This window comes from Diceros bicornis, chromosome 26, assembly GCF_020826845.1.
Source record: "Diceros bicornis minor isolate mBicDic1 chromosome 26, mDicBic1.mat.cur, whole genome shotgun sequence".
Taxonomy (NCBI): Eukaryota; Metazoa; Chordata; class Mammalia; order Perissodactyla; family Rhinocerotidae; genus Diceros; species Diceros bicornis.
The window spans coordinates 45,917,791-45,937,722 of NC_080765.1; the positions used below are offsets into that span (position 1 = coordinate 45,917,791).

General features: G+C 56.2%; 1 protein-coding gene across 1 annotated transcript; it reads right to left on the minus strand.

The window, feature by feature from the left end:
- Window positions 1-2,602: 2,602 nt before the first annotated feature.
- TBC1D24 (TBC1 domain family member 24) lies at window positions 2,603-10,341 on the minus strand. The gene is made up of 7 exons (XM_058570274.1): window positions 10,286-10,341; window positions 8,111-9,192; window positions 6,811-6,969; window positions 5,502-5,565; window positions 4,462-4,557; window positions 3,959-4,181; window positions 2,603-3,489 (listed from the first exon to the last, which is right to left on the minus strand). The coding sequence occupies exons 2-7, from the start codon at window positions 9,073-9,075 to the stop codon at window positions 3,335-3,337; spliced, it is 1,662 nt and encodes a 553-aa protein (XP_058426257.1). The 5' UTR covers window positions 9,076-9,192; window positions 10,286-10,341; the 3' UTR covers window positions 2,603-3,334.
- Window positions 10,342-19,932: the final 9,591 nt, after the last annotated feature.

The window sequence follows — 19,932 nt, forward strand, 5'->3', positions numbered from 1 at the left end:
TTCCTGGAACAGAAAAAGGCCTGCAGAAAAACAGAGAATCTGAATAAAGACTGTAATTTAATAAGATTATACCAAGGTTAATTTCTTTGTTTTGATACACATACAATGTTAATACCTGGGGTGGGGGGAGGGGACCTGGGGAGGGTGTATGGGAATGCTATACCATCCTTGTGACTCTTCTGTAAATCTAAAATTATTTCAAAATAAAAAGTTACAAAAAACTGAATCTATTAAATATAAAATACTTAAGGGGACTATAAAGGCTTTATAGCTTGGGGAAATGGATAAGAGAAATTTGAAGGTCTTCTGAAATCTTTGGAATTTTCTAAAACAAGTTGCCCTGAAAAACTAAGAAAATAAGCATGCAGCTTATAAAAATAGGAAAAATTGAAATACTAATTTTACTTCAATAATTATAACTCTGAAAAATTCATAAAATACAAATGACTTACTCTTGTCTTATAAATTATTTTTGAAAAACTGCTTTTCTGAAGCCCTAAAGACATACAGTTCACTTTAATGAGTCATTTAATTTAATGAACTGGTTTAAACTATGTTCAATTTTTTTTTAAATATTTCTAGAAAAACAAACGATAATTCATTATGCAATTCATAAAACTTTGGCTAATTTTTTTTTTTTTTTGTGAGGAAGATCAGCCCTGAGCTAACATCCATGCTAATCCTCCTCCTTTTGCTGAGGAAGACTGGCTCTGAGCTAACATCTATTGCCAATCCTCCTCCTTTTCTTCCCCAAAGCCCCAGTAGATAGCTGTATGTCATAGCTGCACATCCTTCTAGTTGCTGTATGTGGGACACAGCCTCAGCATGGCCGGAGAAGCGGTGCGTCGGTGCGCGCCTGGGATCCGAACCTGGGCTGCCAGTAGCGGAACGTGCGCACTCAACCGCTAAGCCACGGGGCCGGCCTGATTTTTATCATCAAAAGCTAATAATAATTAATCATGAAGAAATAAGAGAATATTAACAAAATAAATTATGTTCTATTTGGGAAGAACTAATATCAGATAACAAGGACAATAATGAGAATTAAAAAAAAGATAATAATCAACATACCTTTCACTTTAGCAGAAAAGTTAGGAAGATATGAAACTCAAAGAAACTGAATCTTTCACATGCACACACAAGGATCTCATGATATAGAAATTGTGACTAAGTAGCAATCGCCGTCCCTGGGCTGGATCTCTGGAAAGGCCGGGCGGGGCCCTTGGGGCAGCCACAGAGAATCCTCCGTACTTACCAGAAAAAGAATCCCCCAGTTCAGGAAGTTTGCAGAGGGAGCCGTGCAAATAGTGCTCAAATATACCTTCATCTGCTTCTAAAAGGCTGTTTTTAAAAGGCCTTCAATGATCCAGTGATAAAGCATTGACAGGCATTGCGACAGTGCAGCCTCCCGCACCCCATTTGGTGGCATGCCTGGGGGGAGCCCCTGGAGGCACCTCTGGTTGAAGAGACCAGACTTGGACCCTTGGAGTTCAGGGAATGAGACTGTGTTTAATGAACACCAAAGTACAGGCGAGGGCTGTGGGCTCAGAGGAAGGGGGAGGGGTGAGGGCTGCAGTGGAGAAGGGGGGACAGCGGGGGGGGGGGTCAGGTGGTGAGTGGTAACACCACCTTCCAGGACCTCTCCCCTCCACAGGGACTCATACTGTCCCCCTCAGAGCCTCTCAAAAGTCCTGTGGGGGTGGGGACAACAGAGCAGGATGACTGGCCCCGTTTTACAGTTGGGGAAACTGAGTTCCAGACAGGTTCACTGGCTTGCCCAAAGCCACACAGGGTCCTGGTCCTCCCTTCTGCAGCACCGTGGCCTGGCTCAGAGGAGATCTGAGTAGGTGGGCAGGGAGGATGAACACCCCATGAGAAGAGCAAGCAAAGTGTGGAGATGGGCAGGGCTGAGTATGTGGGGACACGAGGGGGCTGGCTGGAGCCACGTGCAGATCAGGCTGGGGGCTGGAAGCCTGGCACCTATGGCTCCGGGCCATCACGGCCTCAGCACGGCCACTTGGGTGTCTGCTTCTCTCCTCTTCCCTCTGGGGCGCCCAGGCCCTCAGGACCTGCTAAGGGAGGTCATGGGGCAGGAGGGGCACCCCCCGCAGTGCTCGCAGGCCAGTCTTCATTTGGAACCTACTGCGTGGGCCCAGCTCAGGGCTTGGCAGGCAAGGAGGAAGGGGAGAGGTGGTGCCACAAGAAAACCATGCTATGTGGCCGATCACAGTGCTGTGAGAGGGACGCAGAGGGAGGACATGTGCCATGCAGAGGGGTACGTGGTGAAGGTGCCACGTGAGCCGGGAGCTGGGGAGGGCGCAGCCTGGCACCTGGGTGTGTGCGGCCTGATGGGCGAGGTGAGTAGAGCTGGATGAGACAAGCACGCCACGCTGAGAAGTCTGGATGGAATCCCAGGGCCCAAGTCACTGTAGTGACGTGGAGGCGAACTGGGGCGGCTTGGGAGAGTGCACAGGAGCTAAGGAGGTCCCAGGCCAGAGAGGCGGAGGGCTGAAGAAGACTCCATGGGTCCAGGCTTCTCTGGACAGGCCCCGGAAAATGGAGCTGGCTGGTTTGGGGTTGCTCGCAGACGGCCCCTCCCTGGGCTGCCCTAGGCAGCCTCTTCACATGTGAACACACAATGAGGCCCAGCAGAAGCTTCAGGCTCTGCAGAAACACAAGGACACATATGTCCCCTCCAGCCTTTGATCCTCCCTTGGGAGAGGCCCAGAGCTCAGCACAATCCTGCCCTCTCCTCTTTCACTTGCCATTACTGTCCAAGAGCTGGCCCTGGGAGGCCAGAGTGGGGAGGAGGGAACTGGGTCAGAAGCCCCAGGCAGACGCTCCTGCCAAGGAACGGTGCCCAGAGTGCCTGTCTCTTCTCGGGACCAACACACATCTGGAGAGCCACCAGCAGCAGGCCAGGTGGGCGGCTATAGGACTCTGCTCAGGAGCCATGCTAAGAGGCACCAGCAGGGGGGCCTGTGGACCCACACTTGGCGCAGGTTCCTTCTGCCGTTCCAGTCCCTTCCAAAGGGACTAAGGCTCAGGGACTGCAGGATATAGCCCCTCCCAGGTCTGGGGTACAGGATGCCTCCACAGAGGAGAGCCAGGGTCTGATCAGGTTTCAGCAGGGCAAGGAGGAATGGTCCTGGCCAGCTAAGGTCCTGGCAACCCTGCCCAGCCCAGCACCAGAGCCCCAGCTGCACCCCACACAAAGTTGGGGGGATCTACATTCACTGCTTCCTCCCTGAAGTGGGGGCCTGGCCACTGTCCCATCCCACCTTAACCCGCCCCACCCCACAGCGGCAGCTGGATCACCATGGGCGCAGGCCCGTCAATGGGTGTCAGGGTCTTGGAAGGCCCAGGCCTCCACGGCAGCGATGAGGAAGTTCTCAGAGCAGAGGGGCTGGTTGTTGAAAGTGTCGCAGTGGCCGGTGCGGCCCCGGTTCAGCTCCCCATCGATGTAGAGCGCCTGGCCACCCCCTCCACCTGTGGGATGCTCAGTTAGTGGCTGCCCCTCTGTGAGTACTGCCCCCCAAGGCGCTCTCCTCTGGCTCCTGAGCATCTCCACTTGGACGGGGCAAGTCTCGGAGCTGTCCCTGCCCCAGCCCCAGCCCTGCCAGAGGCCTCTCTAAAGCCACAGGGCTGACCTTGGACCCTCCAAAGCCCCCCGGCAGGGTCCAAGCTCCAGGTTAGACCCCAGTTCCCAGCCCGTTTCCCCAGCATGCACCCTCCTGTCCCTACTCCTGTCCCTCGTGCCTGCTCCACCCCCTAATAATCCCACTCCCTTCCCGTGCCATCATCGGGGCTCTGCCTGTCCCTCAGGCGAGGCACCTGCCACCCGGGTCAGCAAGGGCTGGCCCAGGGGCTTCGACTGCCCATGACCCTGCACCCTCCCACCGGGCTGAGTGACCAAGGGCAGGCAGGAGCCCGGCCTGAGGTGGAGGGAGGTGCCCACCTATGATGAGGCAGTCGTTGCCCCCGGCCATGAACATGGACTCAGTTTTGGAGGGCAGGTTGAAGTGCCGAGCAGCCAGGAACGGTGAGAGGCGGTCAGTAGGGTCTGAGGACATGGAGTGGCAGAGTGGGGATGGAGTGGTGGTAGTCTCCAAGGACCCCGGCTTGGTCAGCTCCGGGTGTTTGATGACCACCCACTCGTAGCGCTGGACCTCAGGCTGCAGCTGAGGGTGGAAGGGCAGTGTAAGGAGCTGGCACACGGTGCCCTGCAGGGCCCCTCCTGCCCACTTCCCCCACAAATCTTCATCAGAGCCCTCTGTGTGTGAGGTCTCGTGCCAGGGTGGGGAGATGGCACCATACAGGGCAGACAGGGCCTGCCCGCTCACATGAAGCTCGTGGTCTAATCATCACAAACCAGAAGGAGATGGGAGGGTGTCCTGTGGTAAATGGGGGTCACATGGGCAGGGGTGATGGGGCGGAGTTCCCACAGAGAGACCCACTCACCCTAAACACAAAGCACTCTCCAGTCCCAAAGAAGCCCAGTTTGCCTCCAAACTTATTTCTCTCTCTCCAGTCTGTCGACAGGTAAGCTCCACACACCTGGGAAAAAAGGCCCTGGTGAGGCTGCGTCCTGCCTGCCTGCAGGAGCGCCCTTGCTCAGGGCCTGCTGAGGGGCCGTGGGATGGTCACAGCCCCCCCACTAGAGGGCAAGGGCAGCAGGTGGAGAGTGGTGTGGGGAGGTCAGAGTCTGGAGGGGGCAGGGCTGGCAGTGAGCGGGGGTGGCTGCCTTGCTGCCATCAGTTTGTTTGGGATACTTTCATTTCCCTCCTTGGCCCCCGAGCATGGGAACGAGCCCCACGTCACATTCATTTTGGGCATCCGCCCCAGGGAGGCCCCTCAGATGGAAGGTTCCAGGAGGTACCCCTCTGCAAGAACATTCCCCAAATCCCCATCAGCCAGCAGAGCACTTGATTTCACCATTAGGGAGTCAGTCCTTTGAGTGGCTGCAGGGTTTGCCCAAAGTGTCTGACAGTCAGAGTCACCTGTTATAAAACAGATGCAGAGTCTGGAATAGGGTGAGGTACCTAAAACTCCTGCGGGTGCAAGTTTGGGAGCCACTGCTCAAGGAACTTCTACCGCATACAGATGCCCCCAGGATGGGGACACATGAGCTCTGACCTTTGTAGACATCTCAGGGTACTTTCCAGGTGACAGCTACTGCAGAGGACTGGGCTGAGACCCACCTGTTGGGTGGAGGCAGGGGGGCAGGGGACTCAATGGGCGCTGGCCCACTAGCCACTTCTGCAACAATCCTCTAAGCTGTCAGGCTGTTTCTACAGGGGCCTGGACCCCCCAGGGAAACAGGGAGGCCCTGGGTACTTGGGGGGCTCAGATGGGGAGGCTGGATTCACCTTTCTGTGGACAGCCAGCTCTGCTCTGCGCCCCTAAGCGCAGGAAGCCTGGACAGAAGCTGCCGGAGAGCAGCAGACTCCCCAGAGCTCATCAGAGGCCTGGACCCCAGGCTCCCTCTGGTCACTCCTCACCTCCTTTTGTGTGGTCTTGATGAGCAGGAGGGTGGGCTCATGTCCTTCACACTGGAAATAGAACCTGGGGGCAGAGACCACATGTGCCAACCCTGACGGCAGCTGTCACCCGTTCAGCCCTCCCCTGCCATCTCCACAGCGCCCACAGAGTATGAGAAACCCAGGCTGTCTGGGGGTGGATGGGCCTGGGAACTGTGTGCCTTTACCTCTTGGGGACCAGGCACAGTGACCAAGGACCTGGCATCACCTGGCCTGGATACTCTTCTCAGCCAAGATGGAGACCCAGCCAGGCGGCCTGCAGGCCGAGTGGTCAGCCACCTCAGGACTGTTGCCCTGTCTGATCGGGGGGAGAAGCTGCACAGCAGGTGGCCCCCAGCAGCCAGAGCCATGTGCCAGGTGCTACTGGGAAGCAAGTACCAGAGGAACAGGTCCCCGCTCTAGGAAAGCCCAGAATGTCCTCAGAAGCCCGAGCATGCGGGAGCCAAGTGGCACCAGGAAGTGGGTGAGGAGGCCTGAGGCTGCCACTGTGGCGGCACCAGGTGTCCAGGACTTGGCTGGGTCCCAGGTGGCCTTGCTTGGCTGTCCCTCAGCGGGCCTCCCACACTGCACAGAGGTGGGGGCCGGGTGAATGCAGCTCCGGCTATGCCATAATGCTTGTGGGGCTGCAGATGGTGCCCACCATGTGGGCTGGGCCAGCTCTGCCTGTGTCACCTCTGCTAGGTCACCTGTGACCCAAGCCAGAGCTTCTGAGCACACGTGCCGTCTCAGACTCAAGGGAGGGGCTGCACCTGGCAGAGCTGCCTTGGGAGGCATAGCCTGGACACCGGCCAGGGCCCGGCACAGGCACAGCCCCACAGGGCCAACACGGACCCGGCTTGTGGCCTGACAAGGTTGGGGAGGGGAGGAGTGAGCCAAGGCCTGTTCCTTGACTTGTCCTCTCCTACAGGTCTGGAAGCTCCTGGCTGGGAATTCTGCCTCCTATGTCATCACAACGCCTACACGGGGGCCTGGAGCTGTGACACGTATGGCAATAACCCCTGAAGCTTGAGCAGCCTGGGAGTGAAAGAAGCCCAGAAAAGGGGCTCCCAATTCTAAGGCCCCTGAGGAAGAGGCAGGGCCTTGCCCAGGTGCCCAGGTTCAAAGGCTCATTTCCAGCCACCACAGTGACCTCCTGGAAGCATGGGCAGGCCTCGAAGCTGGGCAACTCCACGGCTCACTCCGCCCCCGCCTGCACCCTCCAGCCCTCGAAGTCCATGCCTCAGGGCCTCGGGAGCGCAGGACCCACCTCCCCCAGCCTCCTGGGCCTTACCTGGTCAGGCTGTACCCGTGCTGCAGCGAGGAGAAGAGCAGGAGGGGCTGGCAGAGGGCAAACCGCTCAGGGACCCAGGACCAGATGTCTCTCATCTCCTTCACGCTGACGATCTCCGAGTGGAAGTTCTCCGCGTGCACGGCCAGGTGCACAAACTGCCTGGGGAGAGTGGAGAGGGGTCAGAGCGCAGCTGCCACCCCAGACCTGACCACGCACCCCCAACCTGGAGAGGTGCAGCACCCCTCTGGGAGCTGAGCCTAGAGGAGGCTCCTCACCTATTCAGGAAGAAACGGGGTGGAGCTGATCCCTGGAGCCCCACCCCGTTAAAAGAAGGGAGAGCACCCAGCCTGGGTGGGGACAAAAGCACCTTTTCTCTAAGAAACAGGGACAGAGAGCGAGTCAGCTCTGGCAAAACAATGCTTCAGGACCAGCCAAGCACCAGCAGACAGCATAACTGAGGCAGCCGAGCAGACAGACAGACAGACAGACAGATGGTGCCTGAACACTGGCCAGGCTCCGAGGCAGCACTGCTGAAGCCAGCCCTGCGAGCCAAAGCAAGCAGCCAGGCCCTGGGACAGCCAGACTGGAAGACAGAGAGAACCCAACCATGGAGATGTGGTTTCCAGACCTACCTTTTATAAAGTGAAACACTGAAAGACAGGAGGAAGCAACGGACATGGAGAAAAGGAAGAAAAATAAAAGAGACAAGAAGAGGTTAGTGGCAAGAACTGATGCCCAGGATACACCTGCCTTTGGCTCGGGAGTAAGACCTCCCACCTATGGCACGGTCACAGTGTCCACCCCAAGATGGTCTCAGGACACTGTGGGCCCTTCCCTGCTCCCCAAGGGGCTGTGCTCAAGAGATGGGGGTACACCAAGCAGCCAAGAAAACGGCCAGCAAGGGAGCCAGAACTGGAGGGGCAGAGCAGGGGCTGCTCTAAAATGACCAGAGGAGGCCAGCCTGGCCAACTGCCAGAACTTCTGACCCCACGGTCAGTATCCAGCTTCCATCTCAGCCATGGGCCTCACGCCTGAGGACAGGGCCCTGTGCCCTCCATGCCCACAGCTGCCTCAGCAGCCTGTGGCTGTAGCCAGGAAGGCTCTTTTTCCCTTCCTGGGATTTTCTATCCACGCACGCATGGCTGGCTGACTGGCCGGCCGCAGACAGACCAAGAGGCTGGCAGGATACGCTCATGCCCCAGACCCCCAGGATGCATTCTACCAAAGCCCTGCCCCCCGCGGGCTCCTCACAGCCTGCCCAGAGGCCAGTGACACCCACAGCCCCAAGGGACCTGCCCACCTCTTTTGCTTGACGGTGATACCCTTCTGCTTCAGAGCTTTCTCGTTGGCCATCTGCAGGAGCTGAATCTCCTTCCGAGAGAAGAGGCGGATGGCAAATGCTTTCTCCAGCAGCTTCTCGGGAGACACGGTCTTGGCGATGTCCTTGACAAAGGTGCGAATGTCCTGCTTCACGTTGTCCGACTCTAGTGGCTGCCCAGCTTTCACCTTGTGGAAGAACTTGAGGATTGCCAGAGCGACTCGGTACAACACCTTGTAACCTTCCACCAGGAAGACATCAAAGACGCGAGCAAAGTAGCTGAGGGGCAGCTCCCCGAACAGCCAGCGCTGCCAGTCCGCGTAGACCTGCAGGACGTCCTCCGACACAGCCACCATCAGCTTGTGGGCCGCCTGGCAGTACTTGTTCACCAGGTCCCCAAATGTCATGCAGGAAGACTCAAAGGCCAGGAAGCTCTGGTCGATCAGCTTCTTGCTGGGGTCGTTGCAGGCCAAGATGCGGCAGGCCTTCTCGAAGCACTCGGCCTCGTCGATGCTGTAGTGGAGCAGCAGGGCCACGATGGAGGGCAAGGCGGGGCAGAAGGAGATGTCAGGGAACTGGTTGGCGATGCACAGCAGGATCTTACGCACGGCGCCCTCGCCTCGAGTGTTCAGGCAGTAGCTGGGCACCTGTGTGTTGTCCACAAATTCAGGCAAGGGCAGGCTGCTGCTGCTGTGCTTGCCCACGATCTTGCCCACAATGTCGCTGTACACACTGGCATCGGGCGTTACCGTGCGACAGGGGATGTCCCGGATCAGGCGCTGGTACACCTTTCCCCGCAGGGCATAGCTGCGGGCCCAGTAGCCCTGGCGTGCCAGCTGCTTCAGCTCCTGCAGCTCGGTGCAGCTCAGCTCCTTGGGCCCCAGGTCCTGGATGGCAGCGTCCATCTTGTCTCTGTCCACAAAGCAGTTGTACCCCGGGGAGTCCATAGTGCAAGGCACACCTGGGAGGAAGGCCCTTGGGCTGGCAGGAGGCGGCAAAGAGCAGCTAAATCCTCCAGCCCCCTCTCCGAGGCTTCTCTGCTAACCCGTTTGCTCCTCCATACCCTGTAGGGTTACAAACCATGCTGACTACACGTGTGGAGGTTCACATTTGAAAGAACATGTTGTTTTTTTTTTTGTGTGTGTGAGGAAGATCAGCCCTGAGCTAACATCCATGCCAATCCTCCTCTTTTTGCTGAGGAAGACTGGCCCTGAGCTAATATCCATGCCCATCTTCCTCCACTTTATATGGGACGCCGCCACAGCATGGCCTGACAAGCAGTGCGTCAGTGTGCGCCCGGGATCCTAACCCGGGCCGCTGGCAGCAGAGTGCATGCACTTAACCGCTATGCCACAGGGCCGGCCCCAGAAAGAACATGTTTTATTTTAATCTTTCTATAAAGTATTAGAAGGCCTTCCATTTAAGATAAGTGGGTATTCTGAGAATTCACTATGAATTCTGGAATATAACTTCTTTTCATAGTGCTTATGAAATTACTGGACTAGGTCACATGGATTCCAAGTAACAAGAAGCTAGAGACGAGTTCCCAGAAGGGCTTTGAGAGCCTGACCCTGCTGAAAACAACTCTTTGTTTCGGGGTGGGTGGCCCACCAGGCTCCCACATACCATCCTGCGGCCTGCTGGCCTTCTGAGAGGAGCTGCTGGTCAAGAAGACCCCAGTGAGTCACGATACGCTTCGCTTCAGTTCTCAGAGCCTTCAGGTCTTTAACCAGCTGCCTATCACGAAGGAGACGCACACCAACTCTGCCCCACCGTCCCTTGGTTGGAATTTGGAGACCAGTTCTTAACTTTCTAAAAATGCCAGCTAAGTTCCCGGCAGGCCCTCCAGAGAAGAATCACTGGTGGGGAGCAGATATGAGGACTGAGAAACAAATGGACGGTGTCACAGGTTCAAAATTAGACATTTCTGAGCCAGAAGTATTGGGGGATTTGGTGCTACCTCTCCATTATGGGCAACTATGGAGATTCAGGCAGACATAAAAAAATGGGTAAGATGTGCTACGTGAGACTCTCTGGCTGACGGGTCACTGCATGTGGACAGCGAGACAGAAGTCTACCATTCAGGATACCATAATTTAACATCTGTTTTTGCCAAAGGCTACTGTCGGCACAAACCACAACAGTCTGCCCACACACCTCAGACTAACCTTTCCGCTTGGGATGGGACAAGTGTCTGGAGATGTCACAAGGGTTTACTTCAGCGAGTTTTGGTAAACGACCAGATCATTCCAGTTTCTCTTGCATCTAGAACATTCATCTGAAAATATAAAAAGCAAATCCCACCTTAAGAACATTGAGTGGAAAGAATTATAGTGTAAAACCTGTATGTGTTAGAAGATGTCTTGAGAAACACTTTGAAACAGTATTTTTTTCTTATTGTGGTTAAAATATGCATAGCAAAATTTACCATTTTAACCATTTTTAAGTGTACAGTTCAGTGGCATTAAGTACATTCACATTGTTGTGCAACCATCACCACCATCCATCTGCAGAACTTTTTTATCTTCCCCAATTGAAACTCTGTCCCCATTAAACACTCACTCCCCATGCCCCTGCCCCAGCCCCTGGCACCCACCCTTCTACTTTCTGTCTCTATAAATTTGACTATTCTATTTTATTTAAGTCTTTATTTTTTTAGAGTAGTTTTAGGTCCACAGCAAAACTGAGGGGAAGGTACAGAGATTTCCCACACACCCCCTACCCCCGCACATGCACAGCCTTTCCCATTATCAACATTGCTCACCCAAGTGGTACATTTGTTACAAGTGATGAACCTACATTGACACATCATAATCACCCAAATCTGTAGATTAATGAGGGTTCACTCCAGGTGCTGTACATTCCGTGAGTGTAGACATTTGTAAAGTGACATGTATCCTCATTATAGTATCATGCAGAGTATTTCCACTTTCCAAAAAATCCTCTATGCTCCACCTATTCATCCCTGCCCACCCATTTATTAGAATTTCATTCCTTTTTATGGCTAAATAATATTCCACTGTGTGGGCAGACCACATGTTGTTTATCCATTCATCTGTCGATGGACATTGGGTTGTTTTCACCTTTTGGCTACTGTGAATCATGCTGCTGTGAAAACGGGTGTATAAGGAACTGTTCAAGTCCCTGCTTCCAGTTTTTTGGGATTTATATCCATTGATACCGTTCTTATAGGGCCTTCCTCATAGAAAACATCAATTAAAATAAAGTTTTGTGACAACATCCACTTAACATGTCTCACTGGAAAAGCCTTGCCCACAGCAGGACCAGGCCTGCTGCCAGTGCTGGAACCTTTTTCCTCAGAAGACAAGAAACCCTATCGGCAGTTGATTCCTTTGCTCTGTCCTGGGAGGGAAAGCAGTGAGGGTCCCCCTCTTCCCCAGGTTCTGAAGGCCAGGCCAATAAGCCCACTCACATCCCCACCGCCATGCCCACGCTGCACTCCACAATCTTCCCTGTGCAAACTACCTATCGAGTTTAAATCCTTCATTCTAGGCTCTGAGCCCACTAACTTCTGGAAGGACCCCAGGCCCATCCTGTCTGCACGAAAAGAACCGGCTCCTTCTCGGGGCAATAAACCTGTTTATAAACAGAACAGGAGCTGGACAAGACAGCAGCAACCCTCACTCAGCTGGCCTCCGATTCGGGTTGAATATTAAACTGCAGACTCCAAGAACAGCTGCTGCACCTTGAGAGTTCCTTCTGAAGGACCTTCAGGGAGCAGCAGACCCACAGTTTCGTTTGCTGCAGCAAGTCACCCAGGGACGTGCTGGATTCGGAGGGACTCTGAGGCAAAGACACGTGCAGGAGACCCTGAAGGAGCCCCCTGGCCCCTGCAGGCCTCCTCCCCAAGCCCCCACCTGAAAGAAGAGCATGGCGTTTCTGGGGCAGCAAACAAGGCTCGCAGTGACCTCCTGAGGCGTCTATAAAACCAGGTCCAGGGTGGTTTCCTTAGGTGTTTTTTTTAACATGCATAATCACAAAAATGCCAAACAATACAAAATCAGGGGCCGGCCCCGTGGCACAAGCGGTTAAGTGCGCGCACTCCGCTGCGGCGGCCCGGGGTTCGCCGGTTCGGATCCTGGCCGCGCACCGACGCACCGCTTGGCAATACAAAATCAGAGAGTAAAACTGTAAAGTCCTGTTCAAGTTATCCCCTCAACCCTACTCCCTCTTCTGCTGATGACAGTCACTGTCTACTTTTGTATTGTTTTAGTGCATATCCTTCAATGTCTTTTTCTTGCATTTTCGTGCACATACATTCACAACCAAGTTAGACTGTTTAAGCTGGCTGTCAGGAGGGGGAAGTCAGGGAGCAGGAACAGATCAAAAACGTGCCACCCTGCAGGCTGGACCCTCCCGCTCGGGGGTGGTAAGTGGTAGAGCTGAGGTGACACTCCCTCCCAGTGATTCACCTGCAGCTGGAGGCTGTTGGGCATCGCTGTCCACACCACCTGCTCCCAGCAGGAAACAAGGCTTCAGCTATTCCCCACAGTCCCCCAGCTCCTGATAAAGGTACCAGGCCTGGGGAAGGTCACACTTCCTCGTACACACCCAGCGGCCGGGGGTAGAGAAGCGAGGCAGGAGCTAATGCAGGAAATGATCCTGTTAAAGTCAGACGGGCCTGGCTTCCAAGTCCAGCTTTGCCGCTTGTTTGCCTGAACTTCAGACAAGCCATGCCTCAGCCGGCAGGTGCCTGTCGGTAAAACAGAGCATTAGTCCCCACGCAATACCTGCAGGCTGAGCTCTTTTTTGTGTGTGTGTGAGGAGATCAGCCCTGCGCTAACATCTGCCAATCCTCCTCTTTTTTTGCTGAGGAAGACTGGCCCTGGGCTAACATCCGTGCCCATCTTCCTCCACTTTATACGGGACACCGCCACAGCATGGCCTGCCAAGCAGTGCATCGGTGCGTGCCTGGGATCCGAACCGGCGAACCCCAGGCTGCTGCAGTGGAGTGCGTGCACTTAACCGCTTGCACCACCGGGCCGGCCCTGGCAGGCTGAGCTCTTACTCCGGGTTCACCCACTCTCTCTCTCACTTCCCCTCGCCCCTGCTCCGGCAGCCCAGGGCAGAAGGCCAGCAGGGCCCAGCCAGCAGGTGCCCCAGAAAACCACTTTCCCTTGGCCTCAGGAGGTGGAAAGAAGGAATAATTTCTCACCACAAACACCACAGTCACCTAAAGGCCCCCCCAAGTTCACTGTAGAGGAATGGGGGTGGGGGAGGGCTGGTTCTCTGAGGTGGTACCTCTTCACCAGCTGTGCGAGGAGCCCATCAAGCTGCTGGAAGCTCCCTGAATTTGGAATGTAGGCAAGTATTCTGTGTCTTTTGTCCTCAGCTTTGACCTAGCCTGCAATTCTAGGAAAATAGGAAAAATTCCACTCACCATCCTGTTAGAGTCACAAGACCTGCAGACAGGCTCATTTCAGAGAGTGGGGGACACCACACAGCACGTCTGGATGCTGGTGGCTACTTTAGCTAAGGCAGTCAGGGCAGACCTCTCCCAATCTGAGCTGAAGCAATGAGAGGGAAGCAGCCAGAAGGGCTAAGGAAAGTCACTCTGGACAATGAGAAGAGCAAGTGCAAAGGCGGTGAGGCAGGAACTGGCCTGCTGTGCTCCGGGAAGTGAAGGGCGTTCAGTGCGGCCGGAGCACAGCGAGCAAGTGGAGAGCAGTGAGCCAGATCATGCACGGAGGAGGAGTTTAGATTTTATTCGAAGCACAGTGGGAAGCAGGGAAGGGCTGTGATCCAACGGATGTGTTTAAAAGTCAATTGTTGTGAGGATTAACTGAGACTGTTTATAGAAAGCACTCAGCACAGCCTGGCGCGCCAAGGCAGCTCAGATGTCCCAAGGGCCTCTCGTTGTTACTGCTCCTCAGGGTCCCCTGACCTGGCACTGGCTCAGGGACATCTGGGGAGTGATGGGTCCCAGTGGGTCAACGCCCGATCAGTTTTGCCAAGAGGCCCAAGCACACCTCCTCCTCATGGGAGAGGTGCAGCCACAGGATAGACCCGCGCAGGTCCCCTGTTCTCTCTTTGGGGACAGTCCCTCCAACGGCCTCTTGGACGGACCTGCTTCCCCTTCCCTGCCTGTGCCGCGGCTTCTCCACCCCTGTAAGCCCTTTCCAGTGACCCGCACAACCCTTTCCTACACAAATACTGTGCCTGTTTTGAGAGTTCAGGCTACCTGATGGGAAGCAAATATTTCTTTAAAAATAAAAAAATATAAGAGGAAATTGACCTCTATTTCCCCAAAATGTTATGTTACCACATTGGTGACACTTTGGTCCAGCTCTCTGTCTGGTCGTGACGACCACTGTGCCCTCTGGCTGGAGTACACTGTCCTGAGTCTGCTAAGGCCCAGTTCACAGCAGGCTCTGGTGAGACTCAATGCTTGATGGCCCCCTTCAGCGGCTCCAGGCCTGCAGCCCACAGCCCCCTCCCCATGGGCCTGGGCCAGGGCAGTCCCTTTTGGGAAGGGTAGTTTCTGTGACACAACACTTCGGCCAGGAATACCCCATGGGGGCTCAAATAAACCCCAACGCTGTCCTCCATGGTGAACCCCCTAAGCATGCCCACAGGAAGAGGAAAGTGGCCAGCGGGGGTGGGAGGAGCCCAGGCCCCCCTGAATCCGCTGCCTCTGCTACATTGGGTGTGCGGCCCTCCGAGCAGATTTCTGAGCAGGAGAGGGGTGGGAGGAGAACATGGACATGGGAGGAAAGACAAGACTTCACTGTGGACAGTGGGCAGGAGACACCCAGGACCAAGCAGCTGGCACTCCCTATTCAAGCAGGACCACCTCCCACTCCATCCTCAGGGATCTCGGAACACAAACTGCACAGCCGCTGGCTACCAGGGGATTTAGCTTCACAGTCCTATCTCCTCTAATCCTGAGGACAACCCCATACGCACAGGGACTTGCTCTACTTTACAGATGAGGAAACGGGGATACAGAGAAGCACCTGAGGGTCCCCAGCACAGGGAGAACCAACCCAGTTCTGTCAGCCTCCAGAGTGCTCATGGTGACCCCTCTCCCACCACGGGGGCACAGGCACCCGGGATGGTCAGCTCTGCCCATGTGCCCTCCTCAGCAAGTTCAGGGCTGGCTTCCCAATGCCACACCACTGTCCCAAAACACCATGTAGGGTCTGATGAGTCAAGAGACCTCGACATTTCTCATCTCTTAAGTGGGGAGCATGATTTTCTCCAAACTGGATTTGAAAACAAACTTGCTTTCATGTGACAAAAACAGACCTGCACATTAAGCCTGGGCAATTCCATCTTAACCACCTGCCAACACTGGGCGCTGTGCCCCACTCAAAGGCCGCCTCTCCCGGGGCCCAGCACACCATCATGGCTCCCTCTGCCCCAAACTTTTATTCATTTGACAAACTCCTACTGAGCTGCCTTTTCTGTGCCAGGTCCTGGGCAGGGCACCACGGACAAGAGAGTAAAAGATGGCTCTCAAGGAGACCAATGACTGCAGCACATGCAGTAAGTGCCATGAGAGACCAGGCAGGGTGCTGCCCAGCATGAGCACCACAGAAGGGGCAATGATACCCCAAGTGTATAAAGATGGGGAGTCAGCCCGGTACGGGGGTGGGGACGGGTGCATGAGGGAGGACACAGCAAGTTGGGGAGCCTCAGGCAGGCGGTGCTGAGTGGCCAGAGGTGGGATAAGAGGGAACCGATAGCCTTGCATGCCAGCTGCTCTAGGACATTGGACATTGCCCCCACACATGAGGGAGCAGGAGGAGAGTCCAAGCAGAAGGTGACATGCTCAGATGTGCATTTTGGAAAAATCCTCCCGGTGGCTGAGGAAGAAGGCGGGCAGAGTCCAGAAGAGGAGGCGTGAGGAGGGCTGGGCTAGCGAGGGAAAATGGAGAAGATGGGGTAGACCCAAGAGATTGCCCAAGGGGTGGATTCCACCAGACAAGGTGACCCAAAGGTGGGGGGCAGAGAATCAAGGAATGGACAGAGAACCCCGGGGTGGGGTTCTGGCAGGGCAGAGGCGGCACTCCATTATGGAGTTTAAAGTGCTGTTACGACACAGATGCCTCTCAGCCAGAGCCAGGGCAGCTCAGGTTGGAGGCAGAGGCCTGGGCTGCTGGGGTGAGGTCCTGCCCAAATGCCCAACCCTCAGCCCATGCTGGCTCCTGGACTTCTCTGTCACCTAGCCAGCCTCACAAACCGCCCCCCACAGACCTGGACACCACCAAAGGGCCAACTGCGGCCCCACCAAGCAAGAGGCAGCCCTATGCAGAGGGAGGTGGTCGCTCGCTAGGACTCTGACCCACTCCTACTGGCCTGGCCTGACCACGGCCCCCACCCTGGCTGCAGGAACAGCTCACAGCCCGAGGACCCAGGTCTCGGACTGGCTGGGCCTTAGTCACTGTGCCACAGGACAGGGCGCTATGCTGTTGGTGTCAGCTGCTCAGCTCTCCCCTCACAGTCTGAGCAATCCTCCCTCCGTTCCCCAGGAGGGGGACCAGGGAACAAAGAACGAAGAGGAAGGAGGCTGTGGCTCCAGTCCTGCATGTGTCGGGGAGCCTCGACACCCGTGAACAGGACAACCCGAGGGGGAAGGAAGGCAATGAGGTGCTCGGTTCTGGGCCTGAGGAGTTCCAAGTGACAGAGAAATGCATGCTCCTCTCAGGCAGGGTCCCCAGGAGTGGAATTTGGGCTCTATAGGTAGCCCCTCACCCTTGCTAAAGGCTGTCAGCGCAAAAAGGAAATAGAGACCGTCACTCCCCACCGAGGTGCAGCCTGCAGACATGCCAGGATGTGGCAGAATGATGAGTCCCTCAACACCCACTTGGCACCAGGACACAGGCGGGCAGAGGTAAAGCACCACTCCAGCCCTCAGAGTGTGCGAGGTCGGGAAGAGAAAGATAGCAATTACAGAACATGTTCGCTGCCTGATAAGGAGATGCTCAGTGCCAGGGACACAGGGCAGTGGGCCAGGCAGGGAATGTGGCATCAGGACAGGGAAGGGAAGACGACCCACTGACCCCTGTATAGGAGCAGAGTGCCTGGGCAGCTGAGAGTGCAGCTCAGCTTGCAGTGCACTCGGGCAGAGGCAGGGCTGGTGGGACAGCTTGGAAGGGCGTCTGGGCTGGCGAGTCAGGTAGGGCAGGTGCCAACTGTGAGGGAGAGAGGTGGGGGGTGGGGAGATATCCCAGAGGCCATCCACCTTGGACAACCAGAAGGGGTGGGGACGAGTCTGGGCATGAGAGCAAGATGCATTCCAAGGCAGGTGATGACCACCCTCTCCTGGGTCAAGGGGGGGTCAAGTCTGATTTCCTCATGAAAGGCCCAGTCCTCCCACCTACCCACCCCCCTTCAGGGGAGAGGCCAGGGAAAAGCCCACCCCCCCCCCCCCCCGGAATTTGTTGGAGGCCTCAGAGGCCCAGTTTTAGGACTGTGTCTGGAACCCTGGGTTGGAGGACACTCATTGCCCCACCTGAGGCCTCAGCTGTAGGGTGATTCCCAATTCTTCGGATGGCCAGTGGTGACGGTGTCACTGACTGGGATGACCGCCATCACTGAACCCCACACTGCCTTACCTTGCTGTCTGGCTTTTTACACACCTCACCCCTACTCCCACCTCTTCTCACTCTGGAATTTGTCTGTGGGAAGCAACTCCCCACATCCTCATTCTCTCCCTGAATGCACCCTTCCTCCTCCTGGCCAGACAGCAGCAGGCTCTCCCCAGGACCCTGCCCCTGCCCTGCTTCTCCCCAGGACCCTGCCTGCCCCCCACCTTCCCCAGGACCCTGGCCCCTCCTCCAGGTTCTCCCCAGGACCCTGGCCCTCCTCCAGGTTCTCCCCAGGACCCTGCCCCCTCCTCCAGGCTCTCCCCAGGACCCTGCCTCCTCCTCCAGGTTCTCCCCAGGACCCTGTGCCCCCCAACCCCAGGCTCTCCCCAGGACCCTGCGTCCTCCTCCAGGTTCTCCCCAGGACCCTGCCCCCTCCTCCAGGTTCTCCCCAGGACCCTGCCCCCTCCTCTAGGTTCTCCCCAGGACCCTGCCCCCTCCTCCAGGTTCTCCCCAGGACCCTGCCCCCTCCTCTAGGTTCTCCCCAGCATCCTGTGGCCCCCCACCCCAGGCTCTCCCCAGGACCCTGCCCCCTCCTCCAGGTTCTCCCCAGGACCCTGCCCCCTCCTCCAGGCTCTCCCCAGGACCCTGCCCCCTCCTCCAGGTTCTCCCCAGGACCCTGTGCCCCCCCCAGGCTCTCCCCAAGACCCTGCCCCCTCCTCCAGGTTCTCCCCAGGACCCTGCCCCCTCCTCCAGGCTCTCCCCAGGACCCTGTGTCTCCCTCAGGGTCTCCCCAGGCTCCAGCCTCCTTCTCTAGCTGCCATCACTGCAAGGCATTTGAGAGCCGAGTAGGCAGCCCTGGATTGAAGCTCCCCAACTTTAGAAACCTTTACATCTCTATCGCTTTATCTACACACTGGTGGTCCCAACACCACTCTACCCAGAGGTCGCATATCACAAATATCTCACCTCATCCGCCCAGCCTAGACCCGGCCCACTAAGCCCCAGCCCTTGCCCGTCCTGTGCCCCCGTCTCAGTCACAGGGCAAAACCCACAGGAGAGCCAGCCTGGCAGCGCACTTCTCCATGTCCGAACACCAATCATGGAGGGGAAAGATCATGCTGCCCTGCTCATGCCCTGGCAGCCCTTCTCAGCATGCCTCGCCAGCACTCTCTTCTATTCCTGGCAGCACTAGCTTACAGCGTCACACTTGCCCTTGGCCCTTACCCTCCCACTCTCCCCCAAGAACAGGGTGGGGTGCTGGGCAGGAGCTGCTTTTCTTCTCTGACCTTGACCTTGATCTGCCCCCGACCCTTGGTCCTAGATCTCACCTCCTAGGGACCTCAACTCTCTTGTAGCTTTAATGCTCCCTCTCTACTGTTACAGACAAGCCTCAACACAGCCACCCACAGAACCCAACGCTCCACTCCAGCTCTGACTCTCCACCCTTTTTTTCCTTCCCAGTCAAGCTTCTGATGGGAGCAGGCTGCACCCATCTCCCACCCCTCCCGCCTTTACCGCCTGGCTGCCAGATCTAACTTTTGGGCCCTTATCTCCCTGAAGCACACACAGCTGACCCCTCTGCTCTCAGCTCTCCTGTCCCTGGGCCCCCAAAACCTCTCCCTTGTGTCTGTCTCCTCACCTCTCTGGCTGTTGCTGCTCCTGCCCCTTCGCCAGTCTCTCAAATGTCGCTTTTGCAGGAGTCCATCCTCTCTTCAGCCTAGAATCCTCTTGTGAACTCAAGTCCCGTACCTCCAACTGCTCTCCCAACCTTCGCATACTCCCCGGGATTCCAGCATAGCTCAGCACTGACTCCCAATGCGCTCTGCCTGTGCACTCTCCACCTGAAACCCTTCCCTGGCCCCCGTCCTCCCTTCAGGATCTGACCCTACCTGCCCTCCAACAGCAGCTTCAGGAGCCTTGGCCAGACAGCACCGCACCAGCTGCAGCCACACGCACAGGGGACTTCCACTGTTGGGAAGGAGGAGAGGCAGGACACACCTGTTCTTTCTCCTTTCGGTCCAATCTGCTTCAAGCCTCAGCCCAAATGCCCCCTCCTCCTTCACTGGCCCTTCCCCACCTCCCTCCTGGGCAGGGCTGAGGGCACCCTCGCTACACTCCACCCCTCCCTGTCCAAATCTGTTTTAACTCTTGGCATGCCATTGTGATGACCTGCTTGGGACAGCTCTTGTACTAGACTGACTTCTGAGCCCAGGTGTCTCACGCCATACCCAGTGTAGCCAGGAAGGAGGA

Bases quoted from the DNA above. Each gene is read 5' to 3' on its own strand.
- TBC1D24 (XM_058570274.1), bottom strand. From the start codon at position 9,075: ATGGACTCCCCGGGGTACAACTGCTTTGTGGACAGAGACAAGATGGAC. The intron at 5,566-6,810 runs GTAAGGCCCAGG...CTCTGCCCCCAG, and splicing joins CACGGGTACAGCCTGACCAG to GTTCTATTTCCAGTGTGAAG. The intron at 4,182-4,461 runs GTGAGTGGGTCT...TTCCACCCTCAG, and splicing joins GAGAGTGCTTTGTGTTTAGG to CTGCAGCCTGAGGTCCAGCG.